Source organism: Meleagris gallopavo, chromosome 1 (genome assembly GCF_000146605.3).
Source record: "Meleagris gallopavo isolate NT-WF06-2002-E0010 breed Aviagen turkey brand Nicholas breeding stock chromosome 1, Turkey_5.1, whole genome shotgun sequence".
In the NCBI taxonomy this organism is placed as follows: Eukaryota; Metazoa; Chordata; class Aves; order Galliformes; family Phasianidae; genus Meleagris; species Meleagris gallopavo.
In genome coordinates, this window is record NC_015011.2 from 172,640,763 (window position 1) to 172,658,860 (window position 18,098).

The 18,098-nt window shown below is 37.8% G+C and overlaps 2 protein-coding genes across 2 annotated transcripts in view; both read left to right on the forward strand.

Annotated features, from left to right (window-relative positions):
• The window catches only part of LOC100538928 (short transient receptor potential channel 4), a 39,862-nt gene extending 38,985 nt beyond the window's left edge, over nucleotides 1-877 (forward strand). The window contains exon 8 of the mRNA XM_010729005.1: nucleotides 665-877. Coding sequence (XP_010727307.1) covers nucleotides 665-877 — 213 coding nt within the window. The remainder of the gene's footprint in view (nucleotides 1-664) is intronic.
• Nucleotides 7-18,098, forward strand: part of LOC104917567 (short transient receptor potential channel 4) — a 78,264-nt gene continuing 60,172 nt past the window's right edge. The window contains exon 1 of the mRNA XM_010728961.3: nucleotides 7-460. The gene's annotated coding sequence lies outside the window, so the exon portion shown is untranslated. The remainder of the gene's footprint in view (nucleotides 461-18,098) is intronic.

The following is an 18,098-nucleotide window of genomic DNA, read 5'->3' on the forward strand; positions in this document are numbered from 1 at the left end:
CGAGCCGGTGCTAGTGTCCGTGGTGTTTTTCCCCTTTATCTCCGTGTCCTTGTCCCGCCTCGCAGCGCTGCGCTCCGGGGAGAAGCGCCGCGTCGGAAGGAGCCGTTACTTTGGACGGGCAGCATGAGGCTCTCCCAAGGAAGGAGGAGAAGCCGCACTGAGCAGCCGGGGAAGGTCGTGGTTCGCATCTGTTGCTCCGAAGCCCGGCGGCAGGCGCGGTCCCCTGGGCTGGAAGTGATGGAGAGCCTCTAACCGGTGGGCTAGCGTCCGAGCGTCTGCGCCGGGGGCAGATATGGGGAAAATAAAGTAAAAATGAGGAAAAGTGGCTGAGAGGGAGCGAAACAAAACGAACATTTCTCAGAGGGATTTAACTTACAAAAAGGGCGCTTCCCGGAGAAAATGTGAACCGCAGGAACTTCGGAAGGAAGATGCCGGCTGCCAACGCACGCACCTAAACCAAGTAAGTTCCCCATAACTTTGCTGTATTTTCCTTCTAAATCTTTTGTTCCTTTCTTGACCCTCTACAACAAAAAGTCTCCGTGTCACTTCTGCGCTTACACGGGCACGGGGCGACGTTGCTCACCCCTTTGTTCCCAACCCGAGAATTAAGACATTTCTCCTTCACGTGTCCGAACAGAACGTGGGCTTTTTCCCCTCACATCAGCAATCCCCGAAGCGTGACACCTGCGGGACAGCGGCGGCCGGGGGTGGGATCGCGCTGGGGCACAGCGCTCCGCACCCGCACCCACCGCACGGCCGCGGCGGGCGTCCTGGACCCCGAGGGGACGCGCTGCGATCCGTTGGGAAGGGTCGGGGTCCTGACGGAGAGCTCCGGGAGGATGGGAAATGCGAGGCTGATGCGGGAGCTGCGCGGTGAAAGGGCGCTCAGAGCGGGTGGTGGGGTTCACCCGGTCGGCATCGGGAGGTGCTGGCCCTCAGGAGATAGGGCAGAGGCTGAGGTCCTGCTGGGATGAAGCAGTTGATGCTTAGGAGCCTTACGTGCCGACAGCAGATTGCACTCTGCAAAAGGGAAGAACTGTGAAATTCGCTGCGGTTGGTAAAACCTGCAATCTGTTAATTGAATATATTTCCTTCTTTCCACAAGGAAATGTCATTTCTGCACTTTTGTTTTACTGCACTCAGTTGAGTGGTTTCTTGTTAGCATGGTAACCAAAATTACATTTATTGAAGCGTGCCCCCGAAGTGAGATGGCTCTTCCAATTCTGACACATCTTTTAGGTGGAAGTAAATAAGACCACTTTCCAGGCTCTGCATTTCTGCTATTTTCTCAAAAACATTGCTCAAAAACAAAGAGTGAAAAGCAGAGAGTTGGACTTGATCCCTTCCAAGCCCTACAATTATGTGACTCTGTAAAATAGAGATTGCTCCTTGCTTTTGCTTGAGAAACACTTCTTTGTACAAGAATTCATGCATGCATGGAATTTCTACAGCGTGCAGGAAACACAGAATGGGAAATAATTTTTGCTCCACACACTAAATTAGAAGCTGGCCTTAGAGTATCTTTGAGCACAATCTACTTGAAATGTTAAGTTTGATTGTACTGCAGTGACATAGAATGCATGTATCACTCTTTGTGTTCCTTCTACTGAAGCTGAGACTCTGATAGGTTAGAAAGGTTGTCTGTGGAAATATGTACAATTTCTTTAATTTTACTATATTGACATGAGCAGGAATTCTACATATAGAGAAGTCAGATGCACTGGACTGCTTTACAGCTGTCTTGGAATAGCTAATGACAGACTTAGAGGGGACCTGACAGTACGCTAGCTCACAGACAAGGCTCAGGAAGAGTCCTTTAATATCAAAATGGGTGAAAGTCTCGTGACACTTGTTTTTCCTTTTGCCTTACCTTCTGAAGGTACTGAAAAACCTCACTTACCTTGCAAAACGATGGGGCTTTTTACTATAGTTTTTGCTCTTTCTTTTTTTCTGTTGTTCAGACTTTGGAACACATGAGACTGTATTTGGAAACAGCAAAACATAAACATGTCTGTTTTTAAATTTAACTTCAGCCACTTATTCTGACACTATATTTAGTAGTCATTGCACTTAAAATAGCTTCAGAAAGAAATTCCATTTCTCCTTATCTTTCCTATATAGAGCCAAGTACTGATAGTCAGTATTAAGTCAGCTGAGGTCATTCCAGATCCGGTATGATTCTGCCTCTTTTTCAGTATTTTTGGTGCAAATATCATGTCCTGAGCAAAATGGCTCTGCTTTGATTGAAGTGGGTTTGCATTTCTATAGTGTGGACAGCCCATCAAGTTTATATCAGAGGACTCACGTAGAGCAATCTATCAAGGAATCAGCTCTCAGCACTATCTATGTGTGTATATTGCCTTAGGTGACAAACGGAAAGGAGCGTGACTGCTCCCCCCAACACCTGAGACCTGTCTCCCTGCCAGTACACTGTTTAATCTGCCAAGTTTTTTTTTCAGGAGCATGATTCATTGTGGTGAGGAGTTAAAATCAACAGGGAAAATCTCTTGTAGCATCTCTGTCTGCTCTGCTACATTGGTGATTCTGGTAATCAGTGCTGAAAAGGACTGAATTCCTTCTGAAAATAAAGATTGAGTCAGCATGACTTGTCTTATAGAAAGACAGCATAGAAGTGGGGAGAAAGGATCATTATAACCTATCTCAAGAAAAAGCAGGCAAAAATTTAGAAAGCACTGCTCTATTGAGACATTCCATGGCTTCACGAGTGTCAGATCAGGATCAGATTTCAGGTGTGCTGGGTTATAGTCTGGTGACTTTACTAAGCATAATATTGTTATTTCCTGAAAGCAAGTTGGAGATGAAGCTTTGTTGATAAATCAGTTTTACATCACTGTATTTTGTGTCATCAAACAAGACTCCAGAAACTACCTGCTGTAGAAGGCCTGCTTCTACCCTGGAAGGTGAAAGGCAGAGCCTGGCCCTTACTCTAAGCACAGCATTACACTAACACCAGCAACAGAGATGCCGGAATCCTCAGGTCCATTGACATTTGTTGCTGGAAAACTATTTCAACAGGTTAAATACATATTAATTACTATGGTTTATACAGTGAAACCCAACTGAATCCTTTTTTTTTCTTTTGTAACAGATTTTTATGCAAATGTCACTCCTAGGTGCATTAGCTCTCTGTCAAACAGAATCTGAAAAACAGTTGGAATAAGAGGTAATTGCTTTGCACAGTGAAGTTGACAAAGGAATTAATGGATTTTAATGTGCTGCACAGGAAAAAGAAAGCAACATCCATGTTAAAATAAATCATTCTCATTTTTTCTCAGGGCTTGTTTTTTTCTTTTTTTTTTTCTTTCTTTCTTTCTACTTTCTTTCTCTCTTCTTCTTCTGTTCTACCTTATCAAACTTATGTATCAGTTTGAATTCATAAAATAACTCTTCCACTTCTCTCAATCATTTGTTTCTAATTTAGGCAGTGATGGGTGTGAGACAAGAGCTGAAAAGAACTTTGGATTACAATTATCATTTTTTGCAGCTAAACTATTTTTCAGCAATCATGGGCTGAGGGAGGACAGAAGAACTCCTTCAGTTTGGGTGAATTTAATGTATCATAGAGATTTTGAACCAGTCAGACTTACCCACTGCAGTCTAGAACAACTTCTGCTTGGTCATTGAGCCTGTGCTGGATAAACCACCTCAAGAGCTTCTCTCACACACGTGTGTGTCAGGGGAACCATTTGAGTATGATGGTAGTAATATTATCTGGTATATTATGTAATGAATAGAGAGAGGAATAGTAAATGGAGAAAGAGATTTTCCCCTGGAATTTTCCAAAATATACAGTATGGGTTATTTCAGGGGTACTTTTCCAAATACTATGAAAAGCTTCTGAGGAGCAGGAGCCCTCCCCAAGAAGGCAGAGACCCCAATCCCACCTCTTGTGAATGGGTTGTCAATGAAGTAGCCAAGCCCTGTGATCTCAGCACATTTGTTCTTCATGAGTATTTTCCTGATACACAAGTTATTTCCATTTTCTACTTTTTTTTTTAAGCAGTGTTAAGAACCAGAAATACACTCTTCTTGCTGTATTTCATGCCTAAAATGAGAACGGAAAAGCAGATGCCATGGGCTCTTGCTCCTCCTGTCCTTTTGCCAGCTGGCCATGTGAGGTACAGTTCAGTTGGCCATGCAGAACTGTATCCTGTCTTTTTAGTTGACTTAAGGTACATTCTGTGGCTGCAAACTGCCTCTCACTCTAGGACACAGGGTCTCCTATAGGTCATGTATCATATAGCAACTAGTGTCCAAACTGACATGGAATACCTCTGTGTTGGCTGTTGAACTGACCCTGTAGTCTCTCTTTTCTTCTCCTGGAGAAAGAGAAGCAGAAGCTAAGAGTGACCAATCTCTCTACTTCATCTTCTCCTTTGGAATGGAACAATCATCCTCCACAAGTGCCATTTTTCTTTAGTTGTTGTGTAGCAGGACCTGAGGCAAGGAGCCTGCCTTCTTAAGATGTGTTTGTTGAATCCCAGCTGAGCTGTGGTAGTAGGGCATGAAGATTCAAAAAACTAAAACCAGATTAAAAATACTAAAACACAGATTAAAAATACTTGCACACACATACACGTGCACTTGCACCAAACTTCTGTGCTACTTTTGAAACAACTCCCATAGAGCATGAACTCACAACTGTTGGATGTATGCTTCTGGGAAGTTGCCAGCTACCCCTTCTGCAACCCAGTTTACTTAGAGAAGGATTCTTCTAACCACTGTCATATGCTAACTGTCAGTGCTTACCTAAAACATTTGTTTCTTTTTGATTTGGATGTCCATCACAGAGAGGCAGCAGCTGTCAGAGAGCTGATGATGCTCTTTGTGATGGCCAACTACCAGGGGTGATTACTAACCCATGCCCTAAAGCATGAGAGGAGCATCAACACAATTCTGAATCTAATCCATAATGTATAGTAGTGGGAAGCTTGCCTGAGAGCCTGGGCTCTCCTTACAAGAAGCAGGCATTCTGCCAGTAAGGACCTTCCTATGGTAGATTCTGCGATGCATCAAGTGGGAATTCAATTTGCTTACTTTAACCATCATTTAATCAAGATACCTACTTAAATCACAGGAAGTTAGCAGTCCTAGAAAAATCAATGCAGCCCTCAGTTCATTAGATTAATGGACAGGCTTTTGCCTTTGTTCCTTCTGTGTAGCCATAAATCTGGAGAAGAATACTAGAGGATACTTTTTTGAAGATTAAATCTGTAGTATTCTGTAGCATACAGATTGCCTTCAGCAGACTAGCAGTGCGGTGTCAGAACTAAATGTACTAGATGAAGAAGAAAGAGCAGCACCAAATTTATTCCCAAGGAAACTTTCATTGTTTTCTGAATTTAAACATTACACTTATATAAAATAATAAAATGCTTTAATTTTAGTTTTTCCATTTTAAAAAGCAGAACAGATCATTTACTTTCTGCATGTAGGAACAGATGATAGGGATATAGCAGAAGATACAAGGTCATATTGTGCCTGATTTAAGTCTTCCCCTGATAAAGTTGTATATAATGATCCATGTCAAAAATGTCTCTACTGACAAATCCTGAATAGGTCTAAAAAGGGATTTTTGCACAAAAGGTCAGATTCTTTTCAGCTAGACAACACAGATTTGGTTGCCAGCTGCAAACCAAGCACCTATACTCTGCATGTACTATCTGGAGATGTAGATAAAGTTCCAGTGGACAAGCTAAACTATGCAATTCATATACGTGTAGAGTAGGCGGAATTGCTCTCTGCAGGTGTTTATTGTTGCTGATGTTGGGTTTCACACATCTAAATGTAGATGAGATTAATTTTATCCCAGTGGTGTCAAAAGAAAATAAAATGCACATTCAGAGTGGCCAGAAAATAGGTGTCTTCTTCCTTCTGAAGTATCTGAAGGTCCTACTGACCTTCATAGTATGGACGCAGAGATCATAACAATAACAGTATCACTACACCATGTTAAATTATTTCAAATATCATGTTGTGTGTTCCCAGAATTTTAAAGAATTTCTTGGGTTGGGTAGCTGAAAAAAACCTTGTGGCTGTGCCAAGGAAAACAGGAGTGTCAACTGGACCATTTTAAAAGAACACACAGTTCTGGGTGCTCACAGCCTACCTCCTGCTAGTGCAAGATGTCTCTCTCGTGGAGAACACATCCTGCTTCTGTGGAGCAAAGCAAAGCAAGGACAGATTCTTCTCAAACACTCTCAGCATTGCTATTTCTACAGTGCCTCTTGGTGTACTGGATACATAATTACAATGAAAATTGTCTGTCAGCAATGACATCATTGTTTTAATCTCTGTTCATGTGGAAATGCTTGTTATTAGCAAAACACTTCAAAATAAATCCTCCTGCTATGTTTCAGCACTGCCTGCTGCATACACTCTGCTTATCTTCCACTGGAAAACAACTAAAATATCCCATTTGTGTTTTGCATATACCCTCAGCATCTGATTTTGGACTGGGAGAGATGTTTGTCTTTCTTTTTTGATGGTAATCACTTGAAGTGATTAGACGTGCAGTAAATCTCTTGAACCTGTTTGTGCTGGTATGGTGAGTTTATTTCTCAAATTTATTTTGTTTTATAGTACGTATGTGCCTGCAAAACCCACTGCTACCACCTTCAAATCATACCCTTTCCCTGTAGATCTACTATCTAGTAGATCTGTGGAGATGTGGCACTCAAGAGATGTGGTTAATGGGTGCAGTGGTGATGGGCTGGTGGTTGTACTGGATGATCTCAGTGATCTTTTCTAACCTTAATGGTTCTATGGTTCTATGCAAACCAAGCTGTCTGCAGAATAGTTCCCTACTTTGCCTTATGAATCTTAGCTATAGAATTGCTTTTCAAGAGCCATTAACTTCTTCTCTTTGGATTTATTTAGACACTTTAATGCTAAGCACGCTAGACTTTATAGCCTGTAGAAGGAGCCTAGTAACTTTTTAAGGTGATTCATGTGACCTGTTTTGAAGGAGATTAATTGTTCTGTGCAGGACGTGCATTTCTTCCTGTTAGTAATAAAGGAGGATTAGGATGACAAACTGACCTTGTATGTCTTTTCTGGATTCTTAGGACTGCAGATACTAATCTCATCTTTATTCTTAAAATATTCTTGATCAGAGTACTTCCTAGTTGCACATAATGATTGATAAGGCTTCATAATAATAATACAAAGAATATGCTGTATTAATTTTTAAAACCAACCAAGAAGCTAACCCAAGGCACTGATGTCACTTGTTGAAAACCTATGGTATAGGTAAGTATATGTACTTAGTCCTGAACTAAAACTACAAAACAAAAATGGAAAGATCAGTTCTCGTTTCAAAGTAGTCACATGAAAAAAAGGACAATGAAGACTACTGAGAGACATTAACACATTCAAATAGAGCAGCTCATGCTCATATCTTCCATGATATTCCCATTGTCAGTAACATAATAGACATCTTTTTGGGCTTGCTTTCCTTCTGGAAATGTAGATATAACAATTATACTGGGACAAAACAACATTTTAGTTATTTTCCTCCAGTGTTATCTTGACTAATTGATTCTTTATGGTTATTTTAACACTTTCCTTTAACGGTTTTCTTAAAGCCTGCAATAAAAAATTACCTGAAACAATCAACAGCTCAAAAAGGCTAAGCTTTGTGGTCAGCACATAATGGACTTCATTTTGAAAAAATAAATGCAAAGTGTTTAAAAATAAAGAAGTCTGTCTACTGTATGTTCCACTGTCAGCATTGCTTCATAGGGTGCTTCTTGTTAAACTTCATGCCTTTCCTCGATATATTTGCCTGAATCCAGGCTAAAAGGATATAATTTGAAAGTTCTGGTGAATATTTTTTATCTGATGACATGGCAAATATGAATACTACAGTAATTCATGACATTGAATCCATTAAATGCCATTAAGGCATTTAACATGTAATGTAATTATACTGGAGATGTTGATAATCTGCATGTTGGCATTGTACTTTGAAGCATTACTTTGGTTAACAGAGACACAACTCGCTATTTGATGTTTTTCTCATGATTTTATCACAAATGTCTGAGAAAACTTTTAATACTTTTTTTGTACAAGTAGCTATGATTTAACAAGCCCATTTTATAGCCAAAGATGTTAATGATGATAATGGTCAAAGTCCTTTGAAATTCTAACGCCCTAACGTGAAATTTTGCAAAATACAAAATGAAACAATTGTGCCTTCTCATTAATCATAGATGTGTTGTCTCAGACAGAAGATGTTGTTTCAAAAATTTGCCCCCTTGATTCCAAGAGAATTATAATGCTCTGGCAGCTTCTTGTTTCTTCTCAATAATTTAGAGGTTTATAAAAAATAAATTGGGACTCATTCTCCATTCCAATGCAGCTAATGCAATTACAAGTTGCTGAGAACCTACTCCAAAATCTTGTTGATGTTGGGCTCTTTAGAAAAATATGTAGGCCTAAAACACTCATTTGTTTGCCATCATTGTTACCATTCATGGCTGCAGCCCCCACAACTTGAGGAGAGTGCTCAACCATTCTCTCAAATCATTCTTTATCTAAATATTTATTTTCCTTTGCAATTCACATTGAATCTTTTCATGGAGGGAAGTAGTGATTGTTTTCTTCAAGCATACCGATGCAGTTAACAAGGACTAAAATCTCACCGTATCTGATAGAAAGAATGCTTGCTACTCTCTGCTGTTGGGAAATAAATTTTAAGAAGGCAAACTAAACAAACCACACCTGCAATTTTTAAACCAACCTTCTTTTTTAAGAATTTATAGAACCTCCAGGAACCATTCGAAACAGTTTTTGACAGCATTATTAGAAAACTAATTGCCAGTTCAAGATGACGGCACATCAAAGCAACAAGTTAGTCTCAGAAGTCTCTCCTCTAAGAAAAACCCTACTGTACTCTTCAGTATTCAATACATTCAAGCTGTTGTTCATACTTCCAGGAAATGACATATTTCATTAATCATATGGAAACACGATTTTACTTTACTGTTTTATCTATTTGTGTCTACCGGCTGTTGCTCTGTAGGAAGCATCAAGACATTTGTTCAGTTTCTCCAATTTTTTTAATGTCTTCTGGCATCCCAACAACTGTCCTGAATTCAAAACACTGTGGTAGAGTTAATTTCTAACACAGGGATTCCACTAGCACGTTTTATAGGAAATGCAAGCAGATATGTTTGTAGTTTGAATATTTTGAAGAAAATGATTTACAGATCAAATTGTATTCTGTGTTCAAATATACTTATAGATATTTATATTTTTGTGTATGTACATTATACAAACATATCTATATATACACAAATAACAGAAGAACACATATGTAATTCTACATATATGTACATATTTGTGGGCACTATGTACATTCCTTTTACTGGCACACGTTAAAAGTTAATTTTTGCTCCTGTGAGAGAAAAAGATCTATCCTGATGCCAGGAATACAGCCCATTAAAGCATCTCTCTATTTCACATGTGCATACACAGATAGTTGACTATATCTAGTTGGCCAGGAATATTTAACTCTCACTGCACTTCTTTATATGATTTAAATGGTATTTAAGTCTAATTCTTGGCCAACTATAGCTTATTTGCCACTACAAGCAATCAAGGACTGTAAATTTGACTATTTTGGCAACCTACCAGGTTATGAAAAATTAATAGCAGTCCAGAGGCACTTCCTTTCTTTACAAGTTTAGAAAGTCCCAGGAGACAGTCTTCTTTAACAGCCAGCAATGTCTGGGCATGAAGCTGACAGCCCTGACACTGTGCTAACAGTTGCAGTTCCTACTAGGGAATGTTTTTCTTAAATCTGGTAGCAAACATATCTTAACTAGGATAGAACCAGTATTATTAATGTTGTTTATTATCCAGAAAGATTTTTTTTTTCTAGTCTTTCATGTAGAAATAATAACTTACACCATTTAAAAACACAGCAATCTATTAATCTTGTCCACATAAGCCTAAGAACAATGTTTTTTAACCATTTGATCCTTAAATAAACTTCACAGGGAAGCTCTCAGAGAAAGGAGGCAGGAGACCCTCATGCTATGCAGCTTCAAAACTTCTTCAGAGAGCTGCTTCCAAGTTTGGAGACCACAGTGTGCGTAATAATAAAGGAAAAGGTAGTTGACCTTTCAGGATCCTGCTGCTGCTTCACAAGGGCATTGCCATGGCAGATGCCTGAGGGCTGACGCTGTTTTCTGATCTCCTGTCCTTAAATGTTAGAACTGTAATGAGAACAGAGGATGAGGATACATTTTCAGTGAAAAAGGGAATTTTAGAGTAGCTGGTGTGTATCATCTAAGTGTTAGTGCTAATACCAAAACAAAATGGATAAAATACAAGGATTTGGCTTGGGTTGCCATTTTAGAAACAGAGGTGATAGCCAAAACCCGTATGCTAAACAGAATTGCTAGTTCAAGTGAAGTTAGCATCAGCTAATAACATAGATGAAACACAGACTTACTTTGCTCAGGATCATAAAGAAGGCCCTTTTCTTCATTGATTGCATAGCACATTTGCAGAGATATGTTTTCAGAGTATGTTTTCTCTGCTTGAAGATTCTACCAACAACAATGTATGATTATTGTTGTTAATCACATATTCAATTTTTAGTCATTATATTTAGTGTACTGTGCCCTATTGAACAAAAAACATGAGCTCTGTCTTAGTGTTGGAACACAGATAGACATTGAGGGCACTGGGATTCATCTTTGAGCTGTTTAAATAAACCTTGAATGCCAGTGCAAAGAGACTGAATAGACTTCTTCAAGGGAAAATCATCTTCAAATATACTAGAGGCTGAAACAAACTCTGAAAACAGCTTAGTGAATAAAAGACCTTAAGTAATCTTAGTTTTGTACCTCTAGAGTGCTGACAATGAATCTGTTTCTTATCAGGGGGTTAACTTTGCAAAAAAGAATGACAGTTGTCATCCTTAACTCTTGTCTCTCTCTGTTGACTTTCTGGGTTTCAGCATTTGTCAGAAACACAGCTAAAGTAAAACAAATAAATGAAAGCATCCCCAAGTGTTTTACACTGCTAAAAACAAGAAGATATCTCATTTAATTTATTTAAAAAAGAAAGAAAATTGGAAATCAGTTGCTACAGGATTACAGGTGTAAAATGGATTAGAGATGAGAATGGAAAGGAATAGTAATTAAGACCAATTTAAAAGAAGTGTTAACGGCTGTTCAATTCCAACAGATTAAGAGACTGTTTAAGTAAAGTGCACAGAATAGGAGGAAGCACACTAGGGAACAGACAAATGCTGAAGTGATTTGGAAGAGGTTTTAAGAGTAGGAAAAGTCATGGTTTGCTGAAGTAGAAGATTAAAAGATTGAGTGGTAACAGTAAGGCCAGATCACAGCGAGCTGAAAAGCACTCTATCATTTGCTGGTGTAGGTGATACTGAAATAGGTAGCAGTAATTTGAGAAATAGTAGTTTTTTAGGATATGCAGTAATCAGAGCTATTTTTTTTGCAGCGTAGCTGTACTGTTGTTGTACTTAGCTGTGTGTATGTCTTAATAGCTTTCTGACCTATAGCATCTGGCACATTTAATGAATCTAGGATGTCTGTTTAATTAATTTATCATTTCAATAACCTCAGCCCTACAAAGACTTATTCCATAAGCTGTGAGTAATCACCTACCCAGCTAAGTCAAAGTTTGCTTTGCCACTGACTTCAGCTGTGATCTTACTTAAACAACTAAGTTGTCTCACAGCCTGTCAAAGTTTAGGAGCAGTAATGATTGAAAAATGGCATGAATTGTAGGACTGGTTGGCTTAGCAGTGCGTTGGCATTTGAGGATGGAACACTTTACTGTATATCATCTTGGATATTTCATATTAAAGTAATCAAGGGATACATCAGAATGCACTTAAAAATGTGTGGGAAAGAAAAAGAAAACAAAATACTATCGTATCACTAGTGCCTTAAATAGTATTTATAGGAGTGACACCATAAGCCAGCAATGTGGTATCGTGGTGTGACAGTTTCACACTTATGGGCAGCTAAGCTCCGCATGCTGTCCTCAGAAGACTGGGAGGAGAAAATTTCTCTCTTCCAGCTGCTGTTGCATCTCTAACATCTCCTCTCCTAGAGGCACATCCAGTGTTGCTCATGGCTCAGCTCTGGCAGTGGTGGTCCCATTGGAGTGGCTCTGATCTGACATGGGACAGTGCTGGGCTCTGCTCACAGAGGGCTCCCTACAGCCCCCCACTATCCAAACCATGCCATATAAGTGTGCATGTAATTGCTCAACTGTATCAGTCCAGGCTGCTTTTAAGAACAAAATGAATGGCTTATTTAGGTGACAGAAAATTCTTAATTATATTTAATTCTGAAAATATTCTCTATCTGTTGAATAAGAAGCAACAGATACCAAGACTTCTACCAAAAGTTGTAAGAGATCTATAAAAATGAATGTACTCTACTTGAACAAATAGATGAAGCTGACCAAAGGAAACATTTTTTTTTTCACATAAAGTTAATTCAGAGTGAAAGACTCCTATTTCAACTGTCAGCCATTCTTGATAATTTGTGTCTTTTAAAGTGTTGGAAAAAACACTGCTGTTACCTTCTCTTAAAGGCAGTGTTGATTTGCCAGGCATAGAGTACATAAATCTAATTACTTGTAAGAAGTAACACCTTGAACTCAAAAGCTGTGGTGAAATAAAGCCTGAAAGATAATAAATGATTTCCTTCAATGAAGGAGATAACTTGTGTTGAAGTTAATGAAGTTTTTCAACTAACTTTAATGCAGTTACAATCTTACTGCCTCCATCTAAGCCCTTTTAGGTTTAGTAGCTTGTTTGACAGTGGCAAAAAGCCAGTAAAATTCTAGGCAGGAGTGTCATAAGAGAGGAAGTGTATTCCATCATTTGTTGTAGTACTCTCCCGGACTCCAAGCACAGTTTAGGGTCTTGCTTTGACAGATATGGTTTCTGTGTGTTTTGTAATCATTTCCTGAACTCATCCAGTCTTCTGGGTAATACACGTACCCTTTCAGCATTTCAGAATCCTTCAGTGATGAATTCAAGTCAATGTGTGAAGATTCATCAGCTCTTGTTTCCATGAAGCTGGCATCCCTTGCCTTCATCTGACTACTCTTGGATCTCATACCTGTAAAAACCGTGAACAGTTGATCCATGTCTGTTCTCTTTTTACAACCCGTAGTTACATGGACCTATGTTATTGAAGGGCTGCTCCAAAAGTAATGCTTCCTATTTTATTATGTTGGCCCACAACAGCAGAGGGAAAAATTGGTGGTATGGCAGTAGAATTTCCTGCCAGTATTCCATTATTTTATTTCTTTATTTATTTTCCATATGATAGATGGCAGCAGAGGGGCAGTCTGACAAAATGGTGTCTGACATGGAAGTGCCTATCATGCAAAGATACTCCATGCAGAAAAAAATGGCACCTACTGACATTATTTAACACTTGATGAACATTTATGGAGACCAACAAATGGATGTGAACACAGTGAGGCAGTGCGTGGTGCATTTTGGCAGTGAGTAGGGCATTTCAGCAATGGTGACAACAGTCGTGAAAACTGTTACAAGTGCAGCATGCAGCCTTTTGTATATCACAGGTAAAAATGCATAGCTAATGGTGGGATTATGCTGCAAAAGAGTTTTGTAGTTGAGAATTTGCTCTATCAAACAGTGTTATTGAGCTCTTTATCAGTTGTAGCTTCCATAGTAGGAGGCATTACTTTTAGAGGAACATAAGTATTTTCCATATGTCAGTCTTTACATACTGAAGATTTCTCACTTACTCTTTCCACTTTTGGAAATTCTTCTGTAAGTTTAATTATTCTGTTGTTCTTCTCTGAATGCTTTCCAGTACTACTGTCTTATTTATGAAATGTGAACACTAAAAATGCATGTTCAATCATTTCTGTCACTTTAAAACTAAAGATAGGCATACATTTTCCAGTAGCATGAGAAAGAGAAGCAAATTCTGTTTGCCAGAAAATAGATATATTAATTAGAGAAAATTCATCTTGTCATTTGAGAACCATGACTTGAAAATTTTTTGTCTTGCTCCTTTTTATAAAACAAGAGTAACAGAATACTTTTTTTTTTTCTTTTTTTTCCTGGAGCCAACTTGGCAGAGGTAACTGAGACACATGGGAATGCAACTGGACATGAGTCATTTAAGCTTAGACAAGAAAGGAAGATTTATAAAATATATGTTTTTTTTACCTTATGGAAGTTTATTTCAATGCTGGGAGTATAACTTTTATTTTTCTATTTGAAATAAAGATCAAACAGATTTATGAAACCTGAATCATTATCTTCTAGAAATGCTTGTTAATACTAGTAATCAGTCCTTTTAATTCCCATACATTTGTTAAAATTTTGCTTATTACTCACTGTAGCATATGGAACTAATGCAAACTGTATCAGAATTTTCATTATTCACTGGAGATTTTGCTGTTTTTGTGCTCTAATGGTAATCCACCCAGCTGAACTTTTAATTTTGAGTTTGTTAAACTCACATCTCAGTCAGACGTGTGAAACTGTAGAATTTAAAAGAATAGGAATTTACTGAGTCACTTAATACTGAAAATAAGAGCAGGGAGACTACCCACAGAGATATTCAGAAATCAAAGTTCTTTTCTGTCTTTTCCAGTCTAATTACATGTATCACAAAGTTACAATCCTCCTTTTTCTTCAGGCTTGAAGTGAAATTTTAGTACTTGTGCTTCTTTACAAGAGACCCAAGCAAAATAAATCAGAGATGCTTTAACAAAAACTTAACAGAACAGATATTCCTCATTTGTTTTTCAGTTTGTCCATTGAGGGGAAAGGAGTCATCATTCAATCTCATTTATCTCAGGTCTACCCGAAAAATTTAGAATTGATAGTACAGTACTGTCAAGATCACTTATAGTCATTCTCCCAGCCATGAGCTTGAGCAGTTTTGGTTTTCATCAGTGCACCTTTCAAAGAATGTTGTCAATTCCATAACACTGCAAGGTGTTGTCTATGTATGTTATTATATGTTTACAGTCAAAACGCAGGGAAAATTGAGTAGGCCATAGTCCCACAGAAAGCCCATACCTGAACCATTTTCAAATTGTGAGAAATACCACTAACCTTGGAAATATTTCGCTGTCAACCTCCACCATCCTGTCTTGTAATCCACTTTTAATTATTAGCAATAAAATGCACACATATATGGCTAAGCACTAATATAATAATCCTGAAGCTCAGAAATTACATGAAGTCATTGTTTTATAAGCTAAAAAATGAAACTGTGTTTGCAGGATTTTTTTCTCAGTGGCTCATGGCAAAGCTTATTCTGCTTTTGATGTTTTGATCTGGGGTTCAACCATTCATTTGATTCCAGTGGCATCCAGCATCTTGATCTTATTGACACAGATCATTCTGACTGTCAACATCTCTCCATGCAAAGCCTTGGAACATTAATCATTTGCATTACTATGTCAGAAAGAAAAAGGCTCATACTTCAATAACTCAGTCCAACTTTTGCTAAAAATCTGCATAGGGTTACAGAACACCACAGATAAGCGTCAGTCATATTTGACTCAAGAAAAAATATGTTAAAAATGGAATGGCGACACATATAGCATTGTTACTATATGTATATATGTATGTATTGTTGTTAGTTGTGCTGATTTTCCAAAAAGCACATTTGAACACACAAGCACAGATGTAAGATGAACATTGCTGGACACTCATATGAACACATACAGAACATGCTATCTTTACTAAGATTTATAAACCCCATACCCACATAAGAACATGATCACTACAACTAACTTTACAACTACAACTAAATTTATTCATTGACATAAAATAAAAATATGCATATTTCCATTTTAGGGTCTTGCATATGAGAATTAAGATAAATTAAGATATTCTGATACTCATAAATGAACAGTAGAGAAGCAGGAGAAGACAGAAGTCTTTTAAGCCAGCTCAGATAGATCTCTGTGCTCCATCAGCATTGCTAGAAGCAGAACTAATGAAGGAACAAACCCCAAAGGCAGACACTGGAAGTACATTCCCAGGCAAGGCATCTGGATGTTGCAGTTGCCAAATGAGTTCTGTTTATACTTATCATAAATGTTAACTGTGTGACTAGAAGAGAAAAAGGAGGTAGAAGGCAGGACAAAACAGGAGTCATAGCAATAGCAGAACATGGTAGTAAGTCATCCTTCCTGAAATGGAAGCAGATGGACTGCTTGTGTTAAGGGAGATGAGGCTGTACTTCATTCTAATCATCAGGCATTTACAAGGCGTAGGTAGCTAATAACTCCTTCTTTGGGGGAAAAAAAAAAAAAAGATCATACTTTTAAAGGGACATAAAATTGTAGATGAGTATAGTTGAACTGCACATTTCACTTAGCTGACTGTAAAAAGAAAAGAATACCTAAAGGAAATGTCATGCTTTGGTTTCGTCATAGTACTTTTGATGTGCAGTAGGAAAAGAAGTAAGAGAGAACATATATCCAAATTATTGTCAGCAGTCCCTTCCAAACCGGAGACTACACTAGACTTAAAGTAGTGAACAGTATAATAAACAGTGTAATATGTAGGTGGGAGTATTTCTGCAGGAAAGAAAACACTGTAGAATATGGTGAGAAGAAATTTTTAATATTCAGACTTTGCAGGAAGATAATCACATCTATAGTGTTCACACTACTGATAGCAGGTATCTGTACACATCTGCAACACTAACAAAAAATTTCCTAAATAACTTATTAAAGAAAGTACTGGCCCTTGGATTTGATAATATCCAAGTGATTTTAGAGAAGAGATTAACTTGTGTAAAGCTTTCTTTTCTTAACAACTAAAAAACCTTAACTTTCCTGCATTGAGAGTTTCAACTTTCAATAACTTCATCTATCTCTGAACATTATATGTTCTATAATTTTGAAAAGCTTTGTGTACTGGGCACAGCAAAGATGAAATGACTACATGGCTTTTTAAAACTTCTGGTTCGTTACCTGAAAGTATTGTGGCATGTACAAGTACCATGCATATTCATACATGCCTACAGTATCTCAGCAGTTAACCACAAAAATCTTACAAAGTGAGTGCCTCTCCCTTTTCTTCTCATTCATAAGTGGACTCATATAAGCTCAAACATTCATAGGTGAAGAGAAATTTCAAATTTTGATAACAGTTATGAGTCTAATCTACTACACTCTAAAATGAGAAAGCATCACAAGGAATGCAGCAAGGACATATTTAAATATCTGCAATTGTATGGGCATCTACCTGTGTTTAAGTATTAACGTTATGGAATGGTGAGTCACCAAGCAGTCTCCAGTATTCTTCTTGCAGTATTGATCCAAAGATTCAAAGAAATATATGTATGTATTCTAAATATATATGTATATTTACATGGATTTTTCCTCACTAATATTTGTTCAAATCACACAATTCAGGTCAGTTTCCATGAAAATTTTGCATGAAAGTGTTTTAAATTTGTTCTTCTTAGACATTCCTGACTACATGAGCTAAGCTTAGTTAGTCAAGGAACAGAGACAATGCCAGATGACCAGAAGAAGTAAGTTTACAAAAAGCATACGTGCTACTCTCTCAGGATTGCTAAAGACAGAAGTTTATCTAAATCATTCTTAAAATACTCTCAGCTAGGATGATTCCACTCCCTTTCCTTCAATAAACTTAGAATTTAGAAACAGAAAAGAGTTTTCTGTTGATATCATAGCTAAGTGAAAATGAATTGATAAAAAACAGTAAAAATGAAGAAAATTTAAGAAATTGTGAAATTATATTTAAAAATGACATATTTAAAATAATTGCTACCCGAATAAAAATCTTTTGAAAGAAGGCTTAGAGAGCAAAGAGAAACTGTTAGAACCTTTCTGCTATGCTGTGATGAAGATAACGTTTCTCCCACTGTGCAAGCATTCTCTATTTGAGTCTAAAAGGAATTTTAGTAGATATTATTTCTAAAGCTCTTTAATATTTCTTGGAAATTTGATTAAAGCAGTATTGAGACTGTCCAGTAAGCCTATGTAAAGTTTGGATGCATATACAAATAAGTTCAATGACTTCATCCTGAATTCATTCT